Raw genomic sequence first — 17,121 nt, forward strand, 5'->3', positions numbered from 1 at the left:
ATAAAATAAATAAAACTAAAAATAAATAAATAAATGCAAAAAAATAAATAAATATATAAAAGATACATTATTAATATATTATAAAATATTTCATAATATAAATATATTTTTGATAATCAGGAAATTATTTATTATTTATAATAATAATAAATTATTGATATGATCAGATTTATTAAATAAATATAAATAAATAAATGATAATAATAATAATAATAATAATAATAATAATAATAAATTAAATACATATTCTTTAAAAAAAAAAAAAAAAAAAAAAAAAAACTTCCTACTAACTATCTCAAACACAACAATATGTAAAACGATTTGATGTCATGAACATCACAAACTTCAAAACAAGTTTGTTCTGCATTCACAGTATCAAGCCGGTACCCTGTAAATACTCTGAACCAGCCAATCAGATTGGAGCTTGTTTTTGTTTTTTTTCTTCCAAGAAAGCTCTTGCCATTTTTGGGTGACAATCTATGAGTACAGGAGATGCTAGAGCGCCCTCTACCTGTCTGTAGGTGCAGATGATGATCTCTCGCAGGTGGTAGTGCAGCGGTGTCATCGTCTCGCTGACGGAGTCCAACGCCATGTCCACCTCCTTCTTCATCCTGTGACCGTCAGGAAGCAACCGGACCAACTTCATCACCACCTAAAACACACACACATATTTATTTTATTATTATACAACTGTTATTATTAATAACAAAAAAAACTGGTGCTCCACAAGTGGTGATATTGGTTTTGTATATTATTTTTATTATTATTAATTTATTAAAATTATTGTTATTAAATGATTATATTTTTAAAAATATTATATTTTTAAAAATATGTAAATTTAATATAAATATAAAAAGAAATAACACTAATTATAAAAGTATAATAAAAATATTTACTATTATTATTATATTATTATTAATTATTAATTTATTAAATTATTATTATTAAAAATAATAATTTTAGGGAGGAAAAAATATAATAAAAATATAATAAATATATTTATACTTCTAAATATATTTAAATATATATATATATATATATATATATATATATATATATATATATAAATATATTTTAATATATATAAATATATAATACATAAAAAATAAAATATAATAAAATATAATAAATACTTTTTGTTATTACTATTGTAACAAGCAGAAATTAAAAAGAAATAACTATAATAAAAATATAATAATATTATTATTAGTAGTAGTAGTAGTAGTAATTTAATAAATTATTAATATATTATAAAATATTTAATATATAAATATATTACTTGTTAATCAGAAAATGTATTATTTTTAATAATAATATCAGTTTTTTTTTTTTTAATTATATGAATATGAATGTAACAATTTTTATAGTCAGGAAACCCTGCAGATACTGACACAGAAAGTGAAAGATCACATGACCGTGTCATGACCCGGTCAGAATGATTGTCGGGTCACTGCTGTTACACATGCGTCATCGGCTCGTTTGCTGAATGTGGGTCAGAAATGAGTCGTTTTCACTCCTGTAACTCACGGCCTAGTTTAAACTAATTGCATATTATGGTCCTAATAACTTCATAGGACAAGATAGCTTATTTATTACAATTATTACTTTCATTAAACACAAAGAGAGCTCACAATCACAGATCCGTAAGAGGACTGATGGAATAAACCACGTTTCATGTTACAAAAAACCCTGAGGAATCAGTAAAACCATAAACCACAGCTGACTGACTGAAAACAGACATGGAAGGGATTTCTGGGAAGAGACACACGGGATGACAGAACAGGTCTTGTTCTTGGTTTCGGACACTCTCCAAAATCTCAAACTGCACAGACAAGAAACCACTAAAGATCTAACTGACGACATGTTGGAAACAGCTGCAAGATCCAAATCATGGATGGGTGGAAATCACAGACTCTAAATCGAGATGAAAACCACCTTCAGAAACTAGATGAATACGACTGAGCTGAACATGATCAGTGAAGGAGAATAATCTGAACGACTTTAATAATCAATTAAATGCCATGTCACCAATGCACTTTGATTTTCTGATGCATGACATCTTTGGAAATGCTGAATATAAAGCCATTAAGCAACACTTTTCACATACTCTTTCATTAAAACATACTTGTTTATTGTAATGAATAGTGTATTGTGCAAACTGCATGTCTTGTTTATAATTAAAAAATTTTTTATTAATATTTTCAGCATTTTTCATAAGTGGTAAATTGTAGGTTAGACCAAAAAGAAAGGTCAAAACACAGAAGTGCATCACCTCAAACTCGCCCTTTGTGTATTTGGCATCAGGAACGCTTACGATTTCATCCTCACAGAACTCTGGAAAACCCTGTCAATCAAACAAAAAAAGATCTTAAATATCGGGATACTAAAATGTTCCATAGATAGTACTTCAAAGAATTAGCAATATAAATACTCATTTCGTACCATGCAAACATAGACTCTCATATACACACACATACACATATATATATACACATATATACATATACTCAGTATTTTTGTATTTTACAAATATCTAAACATTCTTAAATCAATAAGCATTTACTTGAGAAGCAAAATGACATTAGATATTAAGTCTTGTTTGCTGAAAAAAAATATAAAAATAAAAATTTAGTGAGTTTAAGCTTAGAAAAAAGAAAAAAATGACTGCTAATGGGGTCAAAACAAGATTTTTCATACCCTACTGGTAAGAAAAGATGCTTAATTTTAACAAAAAGGTCAATTTTGATGCATTTTTTCAGAAAACAAGACAATGTCGTTTTACTTGTGTATATATATATATATCATACATACAGTATACTCACATAAATCAATATATATCACACAGCAAATCTCGCTGCATGATTGTTTGCATAGTCACAAAACGTAAACTATTATGGCACAGCTTTATATATAAAGTTGGATATATAAGCACGTCCACTCCAACTTTATTTGCATACATTCACCTAAACCTATAAACACTATATAGCAAAACTCAAATGCTTGATTGCTTGTCACAAAAAAGTAACTATATTATCATCAACTCTAATTTTCGATGCTGTCTCATACTTTTGGACCTCGATGTATAAATTCTATATTCTACAGTATGTGAAGCAGACGTACGTTGAAGTGCCAGAGCGTGAGGGCAGCGATCACCATAGCCGTGGTCGTCCGTCCTTTACCGTTCGAGCAGTTAAAGACGAACGCAGAGAGAGAGTCTTCAGCGAGACAAGCTTTCATCGCCTCCAGCAGCCTGTCAAAACCCTGAACACACACACACACACACACACACACACACACACACAGTGAGCAAATGAAAGAGATAAAGCAGACCAAGACAAATCACTTTCACAAACATTTATAATGTGTCATAAAACACACAACAGAAAGATTATGAGACTGTCAGGATGAACAGCAATAAAAACAAGTTTTCATTCAGAAGTCTGTTACAGCAACACTTCGCCCATAAATGACAATTCTATCGTCATCATGTCATTCCTTATGACTTTATTTCTTCTGTAGAACAAAAAAGGAGAAATCTGGAAGAGCGTTTTCATCTGTTCGAGAACCAGTGATGTTTGGCACCGAACCTGGCACAACCTGCCAACTTATTTAATTTCATTATACATCTTAATCATATTTTAATCTTTATCAGTAAATAATGACTTTAATTGCCTTCAGAAGATATGAAATATAGTGCACGAGTCATATGGACTACTTCAGAATACTTTTATGGAGCTTTTTTTGTCCCTCTTTTTGTCTCTCAGGTTTCTTCAAAATGTTTGTTTCACAAAATTGTTTTTTAAAAATGTAAAATAAATAACTAAAAAAATATATATATTATATACATATTTTAATGCACTACTATTTACTTGTTTAATCATATTTTAATCGTTATTAGTGAATAATGACTTTAATTGCCTTCAGTAGATTTGAAAAATAGCGCACAAGTCATACAAGATACTTTTAAGGAGATTTTTTGCCACTTTTTTCGTCTTTTAAGTTTTTTCAAAATGTTTTAACAAAAAAATAAAAAAATAAATAAAATGAAAACAATAATAAAAGAAAATATTAAATAAAATCAATATTAAATTAAAAAATAAATAAAATATACATCTTATTTAATCAAATTTTAATCTTTATCAGTGAATAATGACTTTAATTTCCTTCAGAAGATATGAAAAATAGTGCACGAGTCATATGAACTGCTTCAAGATACTTTTAAGGAGCTTTCTTCACCCTTTTTGCTTGACAGTCTGTCAGGTTTCTTCAAAATGTTTCTGTTCCAGAAAAAATAAAATAAAATAAAATAAAAATAAGGAATAAAATGAGGGCGAGTTAATGACATTTCTGAGTAAAATGATGAACACTAGAGGGAGCAGAAGGTCTTTCCTCTCATCAGCCTGTATAACTGCATCTGAATGGAAAAATGAACATCTTTAAGCTTTTAAAGCGACTTTCACCTCTTCAGTAGGAGCAGAGCATTCTGGGAGAGGGATCCGTCTGTACTGCAGTCCCTGGTGTGAACTCTTGTGATGGTTAAAGATCTCCTGTACCGTTAAACAGCTCTTGAACATCTTCATCTGTTTCTCCTGCTCCAGAGTCACTTCAAGCCATTTCTGACTTCCCAAAAGTTCTTCTTTCAGAGCCGTTTCCAGCCTCTACATCAAACACACACAGACGCCGTTCACTGTCTACACCTAAACATGGGTTCGCAAAGGTGATGAAATGCTAATAATGATATTGAATGTAAAATTAAAATAAATAAATGGGGCTGTGGGAAAAGTTACAGCATTTTACCAATAGTCCACCAAAATAAAAGCTTGGGGATTTTAAATGTTTCAAGTGAGGAACTTAAGGCATACATTTTAGTATTTTAACGTGTAGTGTAAAATAAAATTATTATTATAATTATCATCAAATATTAATTTGTTTATTTGAAAAGAAACAAAAATTATTTTTCCTCTGATTCCATGGCTCCCGCTGATTCTAATGCATGTATGAATCATTTCCGCCATTTTGAATTTTTCCGCCATTTTGAACTTTTCGAAAAACCTACTTTTTCAAAATCCTCCTAGAGCGTTTGTCCAATTTGCACGAAATTTGGTATGTAGCATCTACTCACACTCCAGGCAAAAAGTTATTAAAAGATTTTTGATCGGCCAATCCGTTCTCATATAGCGCGTCAACGATTTGACGGCGAGCACGCAAAAATGGATTTGATGCTGTATCTTCGCAATGCTTTGATGTATTGACACCAAACTTGGTATATGTCATTACAGGCATGACTTGGGGGTACATGCACAGTATCGTCACAGCGCCACCTACTGGTGCCGAGATAGGAAAAACGGCTATTTTTGCTTATAACTTTTGAATGCCTCATCCTAAAATCATGAGATTTTCCTTGAGGCACGCAGAGTTGAACGATATCCAATTTTCTTCGGTCAGCCATTTTGGGCGTCGGCCATTTTGAATTTTGTCATAAAATGCTGTGTTCTACGAACACACGAATGTAATGTTACAAAACTCGGTATGATTCATTGAGGCCATGTTCTGAGAGGACCTGTAAAGTTTTAGGTCAGCGCACCCTAGTGGTCAAGAGATATAATGAAATTTATAAAAATGCTTATAACTTCTGAAAATTTCAACATATTGTCATGTAACTCACATCAATAGATTTGTTGGCTTATGCAGAGTCCTACGATACCAAATTTGCCATATTCTACCATACTTACTGTCCGCCATATTGAATTTTATTCGAAACCTACTTTTTCAAACTCCTCCTACAAAATTTGTCTGATTTGTATGAAATTTGGTATGTAGCATCTACAGACACTCATGACAAAAAGTTATTAAAAGATTTGTGATAGACCCAACCGTTGTTTTATACCGCGTCAACAAATTTGACTGTGAGCACGCCAAAATGGATATGTGGTTGTATCTTTGCAAAAGTATTGACACGAAACTTGGTACATGTCATCACAGGCATGACTTGAGGGTGCATGCAGAGTTTTGTCATAGCGCCACCTACTGTTCAGAAGTTATAAACTATGTTATTATGTTATAAGTGCTTTAACTGATGTAATTTAAACAGCTTTATCCTAACCTCATGATCACAGATGTCCACATATATTTCCATTTTTTGCCCTTATTCGGCCTGATTAATTAGAGTTAAAACAATTACCATTATTACAACAATTATGTAATACTTATATTTACTAAAAAAGATTCAATATTTTTTCTATTTACTTGCATGACATGTGACCATTAACAGACGACAGAGAGCCGTCAATATGCAAATGTGACGTTATTGAAATATTAACTTAAAATCTCAGGGAATGTTTTACATTTAATGGGTTCAGCTGACAAAAAAAATAAATACAAATTGTGAATCCCTGATCTAAAGAGACCTCTAGAAGGTCGTTTTATCATCCAGCAGGTGAAAATCGTTTGATAAAAATCACTGTAATGCACATCCTCGAGTGGCTTATTGCTTTAATTTAGCTGATTTAGAGGATTAAAGATGCTTGAACGATGTAAAGCAAAACCAGATCTGACCTGAATCTCCTCCGGCTGTGAGGAGAGCACACATATGTGCTGATCCACACGCGTGGGCTCTCTCGGACAGAAGATCTGGCCGTTCGCCTCGAGAACCAGCTCATCCTGCAAATTCACCCACAAAACACTGCTGTGCTTCCTCTTCTCGTCCGTCAGATACGCCAGAACGGCTCCCGTCGCCTGCCGGGGAACGAGAAAAGTGAGCCATGGCATTAACAAAACCCCTCTTACAGCGGATTATAGTCCTTCTGAGAAGTGTTACCTCAGATGTCGGCTGCGCCATGCCGTAGATTGGCATCTTGGGCACTCGTCTGAAATTAGCCACTTTCATCTCCTTAATGGTGCTCAGAACGTCAGGCGCTAAATATTCATCTGCAACCTAGAAATAAAGCACATCCCTTCAGATATAATACATCATCCATTCGGTTAGTCGAGGTTTACAGAGAAATGTGTCATTTTAGAATAATGTGTGTAAGTGTTGAGATGTCAAAATTTTCCAGTTTAATATGGAGAGATGAAGGGGAACAAATGATTCATTTTAAGTTTTAGATGTGTGCACAAATATTAATATTAAGTCATAATTATTTATATAGAGCTTTATACAATACAGACTGTTTCAAAGCAGTGTTAATGTTGTAAAATGTCATTTCAGCTGCATTCAACCCTGTTACGTTTAAAAAGTAATTGTGACTTCATCTCACAATTTTGGCTTTTTTTCCCCTCAGAATAGCGAGATATAAACACAGTTGCAAGAAATTCTGACTTTATAACTCAATATTCAGACTATAACTCTCAATTGTCAGTTTATCTCGTAATTCTGACTTTATAACTTGCAATTGTCAGTTTATATCTCACAATTCTGACTTTATAACTCTCAATTCTGACTTTATAACTCAATATTCAGACTATAACTTACAATTCTGACTTTATAACTCACAATTCTGACTTTATAACTCAATATTCAGACTATAACTTACAATTCTGACTTTATAACTCACAATTCTGACTTTATAACTCAATATTCAGACTATAACTTACAATTCTGACTTTATAACTCTCAATTCTGACTTTATAACTCAATTCTGACTTTATAACTCAATTCTGACTTTATAACTCTCAATTCTGACTTTATAACTCAATATTCAGACTATAACTTACAATTCTGACTTTATAACTCACAATTCTGACTTTATAACTCAATATTCAGACTATAACTTACAATTCTGACTTTATAACTCTCAATTCTGACTTTATAACTCAATTCTGACTTTATAACTCTCAATTCTGACTTTATAACTCAATATTCAGACTATAACTTACAATTCTGACTTTATAACTCACAATTCTGACTTTATAACTCAATATTCAGACTATAACTTACAATTCTGACTTTATAACTCTCAATTCTGACTTTATAACTCACAATTCTGACTTTATATCTCGCATTTCTGACTTTATAGCTCAATTCTGACTTTCTAACTTGCCATTGTGACTTTATAACTCGCAATTCTGAAGAAAAAAAAAGGTCAGAATTGCAAGATAAAGTGTCGCAATTATAACTTTTTTATTTTTTTATTCAGTGGCGGAAACAAGCTTCCATAGTTACCAAAGTAATTTAAAGAAAAATTAATAAAGTTAATAAGGATTTAATACAGTATTCAAAAACACCTCAATCAGTCGGGAAAAAAAAAAAAACCTCATAAAATAAACAGATAAAATCTTAAGTTTGACCCCTTGAATCTTTGTATCTTTACAGGATCAGTGTTCTCTTCAAAGTTCTGCTCATTTGAAAGTTTGTATCTTTGTGTAAGTAACATCTAAAATTTGGAATTTAACTCATTAATAGAAACATTCCGTTTTCTCTGGAACTAAGTCTTCTAATCAAAGGATGCATTTGCTTAATAAAATGTTAGTGTCTTTAATATTTTTATAATATAGTGACAATTTTATCCAAGAAATTTCAGAAGTGCTGACGGATGAAGACGTTGATGTGAACACGTGACATGTCCTGAAACTAAAGCACCTCCAGACAACAGCGTGTTGCAAAGAAACACTAATTTGATCTGATTTGTTTGTTTGCAACTTAACACCAGACCAGCTACAATAGCAATGGTTTTTAAAGCATCTTTGATTTAAAAAAAATGAAAAATCTACCTAAATCTGGCATTAAAAATCACTTCATATGCATCAACCATTCCATTAAAATACGCCTCAAAGATATTTTGTATGTTTCAAGGTCTGTTTTGAATCCCGTTTGTGTAAGACGTTTGATCATGTTCCTCAATGCGGCACTAAAGAAAGGTTTCAAGGCCACTGCTTAGAAAGGAAAAGCCAGACAGAGTCACGATTTCACAATTCATCTGTTGACAAGTCACACTTTCCTTAGTAACTGTTGCGAAGTGAGAAGGTCATTTCCATGCAGAGCAAACCCACATTAATCTCAATGGAGGAAAAACTTGAATACTGAAACACTATCAGAACAAAAGGACAGATAAAATCCAGTGAATCTCAACTTTCTGAAGTCATCAGCATTTTAAAGGAAAACGTTACCCAAGAGACTCTTTACAACATAATGGAAGAAAGTAATCGACACATTCAGATCTTATGAAGTCATACAATGTGTGAGGAACAGATCAAAAGTGGTCATTCAGTCATAATCATTCACGATGACATGCACAACAAATTCAGCCTATATAATAGGCAGTGATTTAATCCGACAAATTGATGGATAATGACAAGGTTTCTCACCAGAACTCGAGCTCCTTTTGTGAGCAGGTCAGCTGGAGCTCTGAGCTCTGATTGGTTCATGCAAGAAAGGAGGCGGTACATCCAGGCGTGAGAGCACAGCCATTGGCTGAAGCTACACGCGAACGCCAGCGGATACTATAACAGAGAAGAGAAACATCATATATATATGACTGACAAATTAATAATGACCCTTAAAACGCTCATTTGAAAACATACTTTACCTGTTCATGTAGGTAAGTGTTAAAGACGATCAGGTAGAAATATCTCTGTAGACTCTGTAGAGTTCGATGGAGAAAGTAGTCTTTAGTGCTGCTTCCCTAAAAACACACAGCAGAAAATAGACTTTATCTGTTCAGCTGTAGGTTGTAAATTTGCTCTGGGTTTGTGATTCCAGCTGGTTCTGCACACAAGTGATCTTTACACAGGAAACAGAATAACTAAGTTCAGGAAAACAGATTTCAGTTTGTTCAGAGAGGAAGAAATCACTGGAGACAGACAGAATCAGCTCAGTTGATACGTTCAAGGATAAAGAGTCTTTGTTAAGATGCCATACACACACACACACACACACACACACACACACACACACACACACACATCCATCCAGACTGTGTAATGAAGCCTGACAGAGTAATGAATTACTGCCAGCACAGATTCAGGCCTCACATAAAGAGGAATCTTGTTTTCCTGGATCGTTTTCCGATAAAACAGATTATTGCGCTATGAAGCGTACTTTAATTTTCAGAACTCAAAATGTCCTGCCAAGCCTCAATTGATTTTACATGCAAAGAGGCAATTACATTAATTTGGAATAATTAAGATTTTTTAAATATTTTTGTCTATTTTAGTCTCTTCCACTCACTAAGGCTGCATTTATTTGATCAAAAAATGTAAAAAAATACAGTAAAAAATATGAAATATTTTTATGATTTAAAAAGCTGTTTTTTTGTGTGAATATATGTTAAAAAAGTAATTTAATCCCGTGATCAAAGCTGAATTTTCAGCATAATTTCTGCAGTCTTCAGTGTCACATGATCCTTCAGAAATCATTCTAATATTCTGATTTGCTGCTCATGAAACATTTCTGAATATAGCTGCGAGCAGCAATTATCGGGGTTTCAAGCGCTTTAAGGCCTTTATGCACATGCTTAAAAAGGTATTATTTTTTATTAAGCAAGCATGTAGCCACTTAAATCATTGATGAAAAAGACCATTTACAGCCAATACAGGCAGTTTACCATAAGAAATATATGGTTTTTAAAGCTTTTTAACAGTTATAGCGCCACCTATAGTCCGATCTCCATAAAAGTTGGCATGTTTTTTTAAAGCTATATGCTGCATGTGCTCACCCATTTTCGTAAAGTTTTGAGTTTTCGTTTAGGATTTATAGGGTAAAGTTCAACTTTAAGTTCAAATAAAGGGTAAAGTTCAACTTATTTTTATAATTATTGACCTAAAGAGTCCATAGAATTGTACTGCACTGGTTTGGTTCCAATTAAGCGTAAAAACTTAGGACTAGTTCGCAAAAGTAGGTTTTTTACATAATCACGAATAGTTAACGAACGATTTGATGGATAGCGGCGGTCCTAGAGGCAAAGTTGCTCAGAATGAGGAGTTCTACCATGTGGAGCGAATGTCGTGGCGTGTGCGAAAAAAAAAAAAAAAAAAAAAAAAAAAAAAAAAATTGCTCAATACACAATCCTTTATGCACATGAAAAACGCGAAGGCACCCCCTGGTGGCTGATTTCTTTCTAATTTCTCACAGGCCTCTAGGGCCGTAAGTCAAACAGGCCCAGTGAGTTTCGTTCCGATCGGCCTCCGTTAACCTTGTCTGATAGCTTCTCAAACTTCATTGGCCGATGGCGGACATGTTTTTTGAGATACATCAATGTCCTCATAGACAATCATGGCACCTTAGACAAAGACACTGCATGCCAATTTTCAAGTCAATCGGACTAATAGTGAAGTAGATATTAGCCATTTTCAAGTTTTTTTTCTGTTATAGCGCCACCAAGTGGCCAGTTGCCGCGTCCTTTGTCACGCGACCACAGAATAAGCTTTTACATAGGTGTACCAAATTTGGTGAAAATATCTCATTCCCTTCACGAGTTATAGCCATTTTAGTAAAGGTGGCTACTCCCACTTCCAATGTTTTGATCCTTGGAAATTTTAACAATTACAATAGTGTTTCAGAGCTACGCACTTGAACCCCTAATTATCAATGTTGACAATAGTTTTACATTTTTTCTTAATTTTTCCAAACTTTTGACAGGTAGGTCAAGACACAGCAGCAAAAAAAAAAAAAAAAAAAAAAACTTCTTTAACTCTAAAGAAGGTGGATAATTCTCACCTGGATCTGATAGTCCTCACCAATTCCCTCCAGCTTTTGTTTGTTCTCATAAATGGCCTCTCGAATGTCGTGCATCTCAGAGCACAAGTCGATGGCGCGGTTCACCTGAAACACAGCAGGACGTGGTCAACAGCTCATCCGAGATATATATATATATAGCATGTTGCAATTTATGTCTTAATGAATACTAGATTGAACATGAGGCCAAATACAAACCTCTTCCATGACCTCTTGACCTTTAGGCAGCTTACTGATGAGGGTCTGAATAATCTGGAACTGCAGTTTGGGTTTGTCCTTCACATCCTCTTCAGCTCTATGAACGTGACATCTTCACATTAAATATTTCAGCAGCAAACACACATTTTATGGTAACACTTTAGTACAGGGAACATGTATTTACTATTAACTACGACTTTTCCTTCAATAAACCTCATAATTTACTGCTTATTAATAGTTAGTAAGGTAGTTGTTAGGTTTAGGTATTGGGGAGGATTAAGAATACAGAATAAGGCATTAATATGTGCTTAATAAGTACTAATAAACAGCCAATATTCTTGTAATACACATGCTAATAAGAAACTAATAACTAATAAGTGTTACCATTTTATTAAACATTCATAAGCATGCAAAAGAATGCTTTAATTGATCAAAAGTGACAGTAAAGATTCAAAATGTTACAAAAGATTCTATTTCAAATAAATGCTGTTCTTTTGAACTTTCTATTCATCAAAGAATCCTGACCAATGCCATGGCATGTCAAAATAACTTAACATTTTCTTATATTACAATGGTTTATTTCCTGCTTCTCAAAAGTTCATCAGACTTTTTTCTCAGAATCGTGAGTTTATATCTCGCAATTCTGACTTTATAACATGTAATTGCGAGTTATAAAGTCAGAATTGTGAGATATACACTTGCAATTGTGTTATAATGTCCGTTTGTGAGGGAAAAAAGACTTGCGAGAATTGCGAGTTTCTCACCATTCTCACCATTAACTCGCAATTAGATGTTATAAAGTCAGAATTGCGAGATATACACTCACAATTCTGAGGATAAAAGTCATATAAAGTCTTTATAAGATGCAATTGTGTGATAAAAAGTCACAATGACCTTTTTTATTTTTTTATTTAACATTAAAAATCATACCGACCGCAAACCATTGAAGGACAGTGTATAATCAGTGTAATGTGAGTGTGTTCGAGGTCTTACGGTGCTGCTGGCTCCTGTGTCGCCCGTGTCAGGTGCATCATCACCAGTGATCCCAGGATCAAACCCAGATTCGTGCGGCCGACGCCCACCTGACAGCTGAACAACAGGGCTGGAAGCGGCTGAGATGGGTCACGACTCAAGGACAGAGATGGATTCTCCTGACAGAGAGAGAGAGAGACTGTGAGCACTGCTGGGTAGATTACTCACAAATGTAGTCCATTAACGAATACAAATTACACATTTTAAGTAATATAATCAACTACTTTTTGATTACTTTTAGATTACTTTTGACCTAGCATGCTTATCACATAGATTTGAATAGGATAATCTTGTACCATATTGATATAAAATACAAAAAAAAAAGAACATTTGTAAGTTCTAAAACCCCCAAATTTACATAAACCCCGCCCCCGAGAACATACAACAAAGGGGGCGGGGCCATGTTGGGCTGCTTTAGAGAAGAGGAAGAGTTGTTGTAGTTTTACACCGGACTGCTTCACAAACGAGGGTCAATTCAACACAAAAGATTAACATGACAGCACATGCTAGTCGATGAGTTGAATCAACTCCACAGCAACTACATAAATTTATCCACTAACCATTCAGAAACGCCCTCTCCTGGAAAGCGGAGCTCATTTGCATTTAAAGGGACACACACAAAAACGGCGTGTTTTTGCTCACACCCAAATAGCGGCAAATTTGACAAGCTATAATAAATGATCTGTGGGGTATTTTGAGCTGAAACTTCACAGACACATTCTGGAGACTTATATTACATCTTGTGAACAGGGGCATTATAGGTTCCCTTTAAGTATATTATATTATATAAGAGTTAATATTCAGTAATCGTACCGATTTGACTTCACTCACACTATTGGCTGAGAGCAAAACTTTAACTGAATTGATCTGAATAATGACACTATTGTCTTTTTTTCTCATATTTGAAGTTTGCATCATTGATTCTGTATATTTTCCTGTGCTGTGAAGATTAATATCTACTATCCTTTGTAAACGGGTAAGTTAAATTTGAATCTCCATTAGTAAGGAGTAACTATGGAGTCGCTGCATGAGACGCGTTGGCAGCCCTGAGGAACAAACAGCCTTGGAGCGAGACAGGAAGTAGCCTCTCTTTCTTTTATAAAGCTGCTTCCTGTGTATCATTCTACAGGCAGAGCTAAAATAACAGCTTGAGCCCTGAGGTTTGACAGGACGCTTTAAATAGTGCGTGGACAAGTTTAGATGAATGAGCTGCAGACACGCTCGAAGCGCTTGACCAATCACAACACACTGCTCCAGCCGACCAATCAGAGCACATTGTGCTTTTCAGAAGGAGGGGCTTCAGAGAGACAGGAACTAAACAGAGCGTTACTGACAGACTGGGAAGAGAGGAGCTGCAACAATGGAGAATATGAGGAAAATAATCAACATTCAATCTAGTAGAGCCCAAAAACAACATCAAGAGATTCGACTCAGCCTGTGGCTTCATGTGGCCATTTTACTTTCTAATCTTTCAACTCGTCAAATTTGTGGCTTTAGCTTCTGTCTTCTTAAACCAGAGAAACAGGAAACACAAGACACATGAAGGAAGTGTCATTCATCAGACACATGACTGGTGCAAACACACAAACTGAGCTCCAACCAGACAAAAAAACCACAACAGACGCACTCGCAACTATTTACCACGGTAAAACTCACTGATATATCAGCCTGGTCAAAAAAAAAAAAAAAAAAAAAAAAAAAGGGCTTATGGGTATAAACGGGTCCGTTCGGCTTAAATGGATAATGAACAATTTCTGCTTTTAAATATTTAACATTATTTTTGTAAATGCTGTTTGTTTTAAAACCACCAAAAAGTGCAGAGAATACAAGAACAATGTTTCATCATGTTCGTCTTCAGTCTTTCTGATGATCTCCAGAATATTCCCATCTAAACACGTTATATATTACAGCGCAGACGCACTTTAAATCATCTGACGTGTTTAGATTCCACAGTCTCAGAAGATGTCAAACATCTTCAGGAGCTTTAATCGCACTGGCGTGAGCTGAAGCGACCGCATCACAAGAAAACAATTCTGGTGCCGCACAGACAGACCCTTCATGTGTTTCACATGACATCAGCTGACCAATACATCGATTTAGATGATATCTCAGTCATTAGAAAGGTCAGAGCTGAATATGGTTCATGGAGTTCATGCTGGTCGTTTCCGGAGAACGCTCACGAACACTTTGCCATTCTTATTTGCCATAATATTTAATTATAATATTTAATTTTAATATTAATAAAATGATTATTATTATTATTATTATTATTATTAGTAGTAGTAGTAGTAGTAGTAGTAGTAGTAAATAATAATAATAATAATAATAATAATAATAAACTCAGAAAATTATATTATTATTATTATTATTATTATTATTAAATAGCATAATTGCCTGCTTTGATAATAATTATTATAATTACTCCTGAGATCAGATTTTTTTACATTTACTATTATTATTATTATTCAATAGTATGTCACTGCTATAATAAAAATAACAACAATATATATTATTATCATAATATTAGTATGTTTCAATGCTTTAATAACAAGTATTATAATTAATATAATTATAATTAATCCTGAGATCAGAAAACATTATTTTACTCTTAATAATAATAATAATAATAATAATAATAATAATAATAATAATAATTAAATAATTTAATATAATTATAATTTATCCTGAGGTCAGAAAATAATAATAATAATAATAATAATAATAATTATTATTATTATTATTATTATTATTATTATTATTATTATATAGCATAATTGCCTGCTTTGATGATAATTATTATAATGAATATACATAATTCTGCGATCAGATTTTTTACATTTTTTACTATTATTATTATTATTATTATTATTATTATTATTATTATTAAATAGTATACATCACTGCTATAATAAAAAAATAATAATCATCATCATAAATTATATATTTAATTATAATTAATCCTCAGATCAGAAAATTTTTAAAATTAGTATTAATATTATCATTACTAAATAGTATGTATCACTGTTTTAATAACAAATATTATAATTAATTAATATAATAATTAATCCTGAGATTAGAAAACATTAAAAATGTTTACTATTATTATTATTAAATAGTATAATTCACAGTTTTAATAAAACTACTACTAATAAAGAGAAAGAAATAATTTAATATAATTACAATTAATCCTGAGATCAGAAAATTATTATTATTATTATTATTATCATTATTAAAATTATTATTAAATAGCATAATGTCTCTGCTTTAATAATAATAATAATTATAATTAAATTAATATAATATAATATAGTTAATCTTGAGATTAGAAAACATTTACATTTTTTTATTATTAATTATTATTATTATTATTATTATTATTATTAAACAGTATAATTCACAGCTATAATAAAATAATAATAATAATAATAAATAATTTAATATAATTAATTATAATTAATCCTTACATCAGAAAACATTTAAATTATTATTAGCATTATTATTATTATTATTATTATTATTATTATTATTATTATTATTATTATAATAAAATAGTATAATTAACTGCTTTAATAATAATAATAATAATAATAATAATAATTATTATTATTATTATTATTATTATTATTATTAATTATAATTAATCCTGAGTTTATAAAACATTATTACTATTATTATTAATTAGTATAATTCACAGACATCAGCTGACCAATAATCTCTCACCCTGAGAACGTTGACGAACGCATCAAACTCGTCCTCCAGAGGCGCTCCCTCCATCGGCAGAGGCAGACGGTAATACCTGAACAAACACATGATCAATGAATCACCTCATACTGCTGTTACACACGTGAAGATGAACCTGTGTGTGTGTGTGTGTGTGTGTGTGTGTGTGTGTGTGTGTGTGTGTGTGTGTGTACCTGTACGAGGGCATGGTGAAGCGCGGTCTCTTGTACACCTCCTCTGTCACGTGAATGTCTTCTTCACAGCAGATGCAGATCTTCTGCGGTTCTCCTTTGAAATGCTCGATGTCGTTGTAGACGTAGAACACGTTGTCATTCAGTTTGGCGAAGTCGTGAAGCTGAAAGAGCAAAACTTCTCAGACGAGTTCGTCTTCAGATCGGCACGTGTTATGATGTTAGTGTGAAATTGAAATGACAGGAGGTTTGAGAGCACATGCATTCAGGTCAATGACAAATAAAAAGGGGAGAAATCTTTTTCAAACG

At 32.7% G+C, this 17,121-nt stretch overlaps 1 protein-coding gene across 4 annotated transcripts in view; it reads right to left on the bottom strand.

The window, feature by feature from the left end:
* The window catches only part of pald1a (phosphatase domain containing paladin 1a), a 67,320-nt gene that overhangs the window by 27,348 nt on the left and 22,851 nt on the right, over positions 1 to 17,121 (bottom strand). For all 4 annotated transcript variants that reach the window (XM_051915354.1, XM_051915355.1, XM_051915353.1 and 1 more), the window contains exons 6-18: positions 16,816 to 16,976; positions 16,622 to 16,697; positions 12,863 to 13,020; positions 11,870 to 11,966; positions 11,654 to 11,758; positions 9,525 to 9,620; positions 9,304 to 9,438; positions 6,818 to 6,934; positions 6,556 to 6,735; positions 4,461 to 4,658; positions 3,121 to 3,261; positions 2,273 to 2,344; positions 512 to 652 (exon numbers count right to left, since the gene is read on the bottom strand). In XM_051915354.1, coding sequence (XP_051771314.1) covers positions 512 to 652; positions 2,273 to 2,344; positions 3,121 to 3,261; positions 4,461 to 4,658; positions 6,556 to 6,735; positions 6,818 to 6,934; positions 9,304 to 9,438; positions 9,525 to 9,620; positions 11,654 to 11,758; positions 11,870 to 11,966; positions 12,863 to 13,020; positions 16,622 to 16,697; positions 16,816 to 16,976 — 1,677 coding nt within the window. The remainder of the gene's footprint in view (positions 1 to 511; positions 653 to 2,272; positions 2,345 to 3,120; positions 3,262 to 4,460; positions 4,659 to 6,555; positions 6,736 to 6,817; positions 6,935 to 9,303; positions 9,439 to 9,524; positions 9,621 to 11,653; positions 11,759 to 11,869; positions 11,967 to 12,862; positions 13,021 to 16,621; positions 16,698 to 16,815; positions 16,977 to 17,121) is intronic.

Source organism: Ctenopharyngodon idella, chromosome 12, assembly GCF_019924925.1.
Source record: "Ctenopharyngodon idella isolate HZGC_01 chromosome 12, HZGC01, whole genome shotgun sequence".
Taxonomy (NCBI): domain Eukaryota; kingdom Metazoa; phylum Chordata; class Actinopteri; order Cypriniformes; family Xenocyprididae; genus Ctenopharyngodon; species Ctenopharyngodon idella.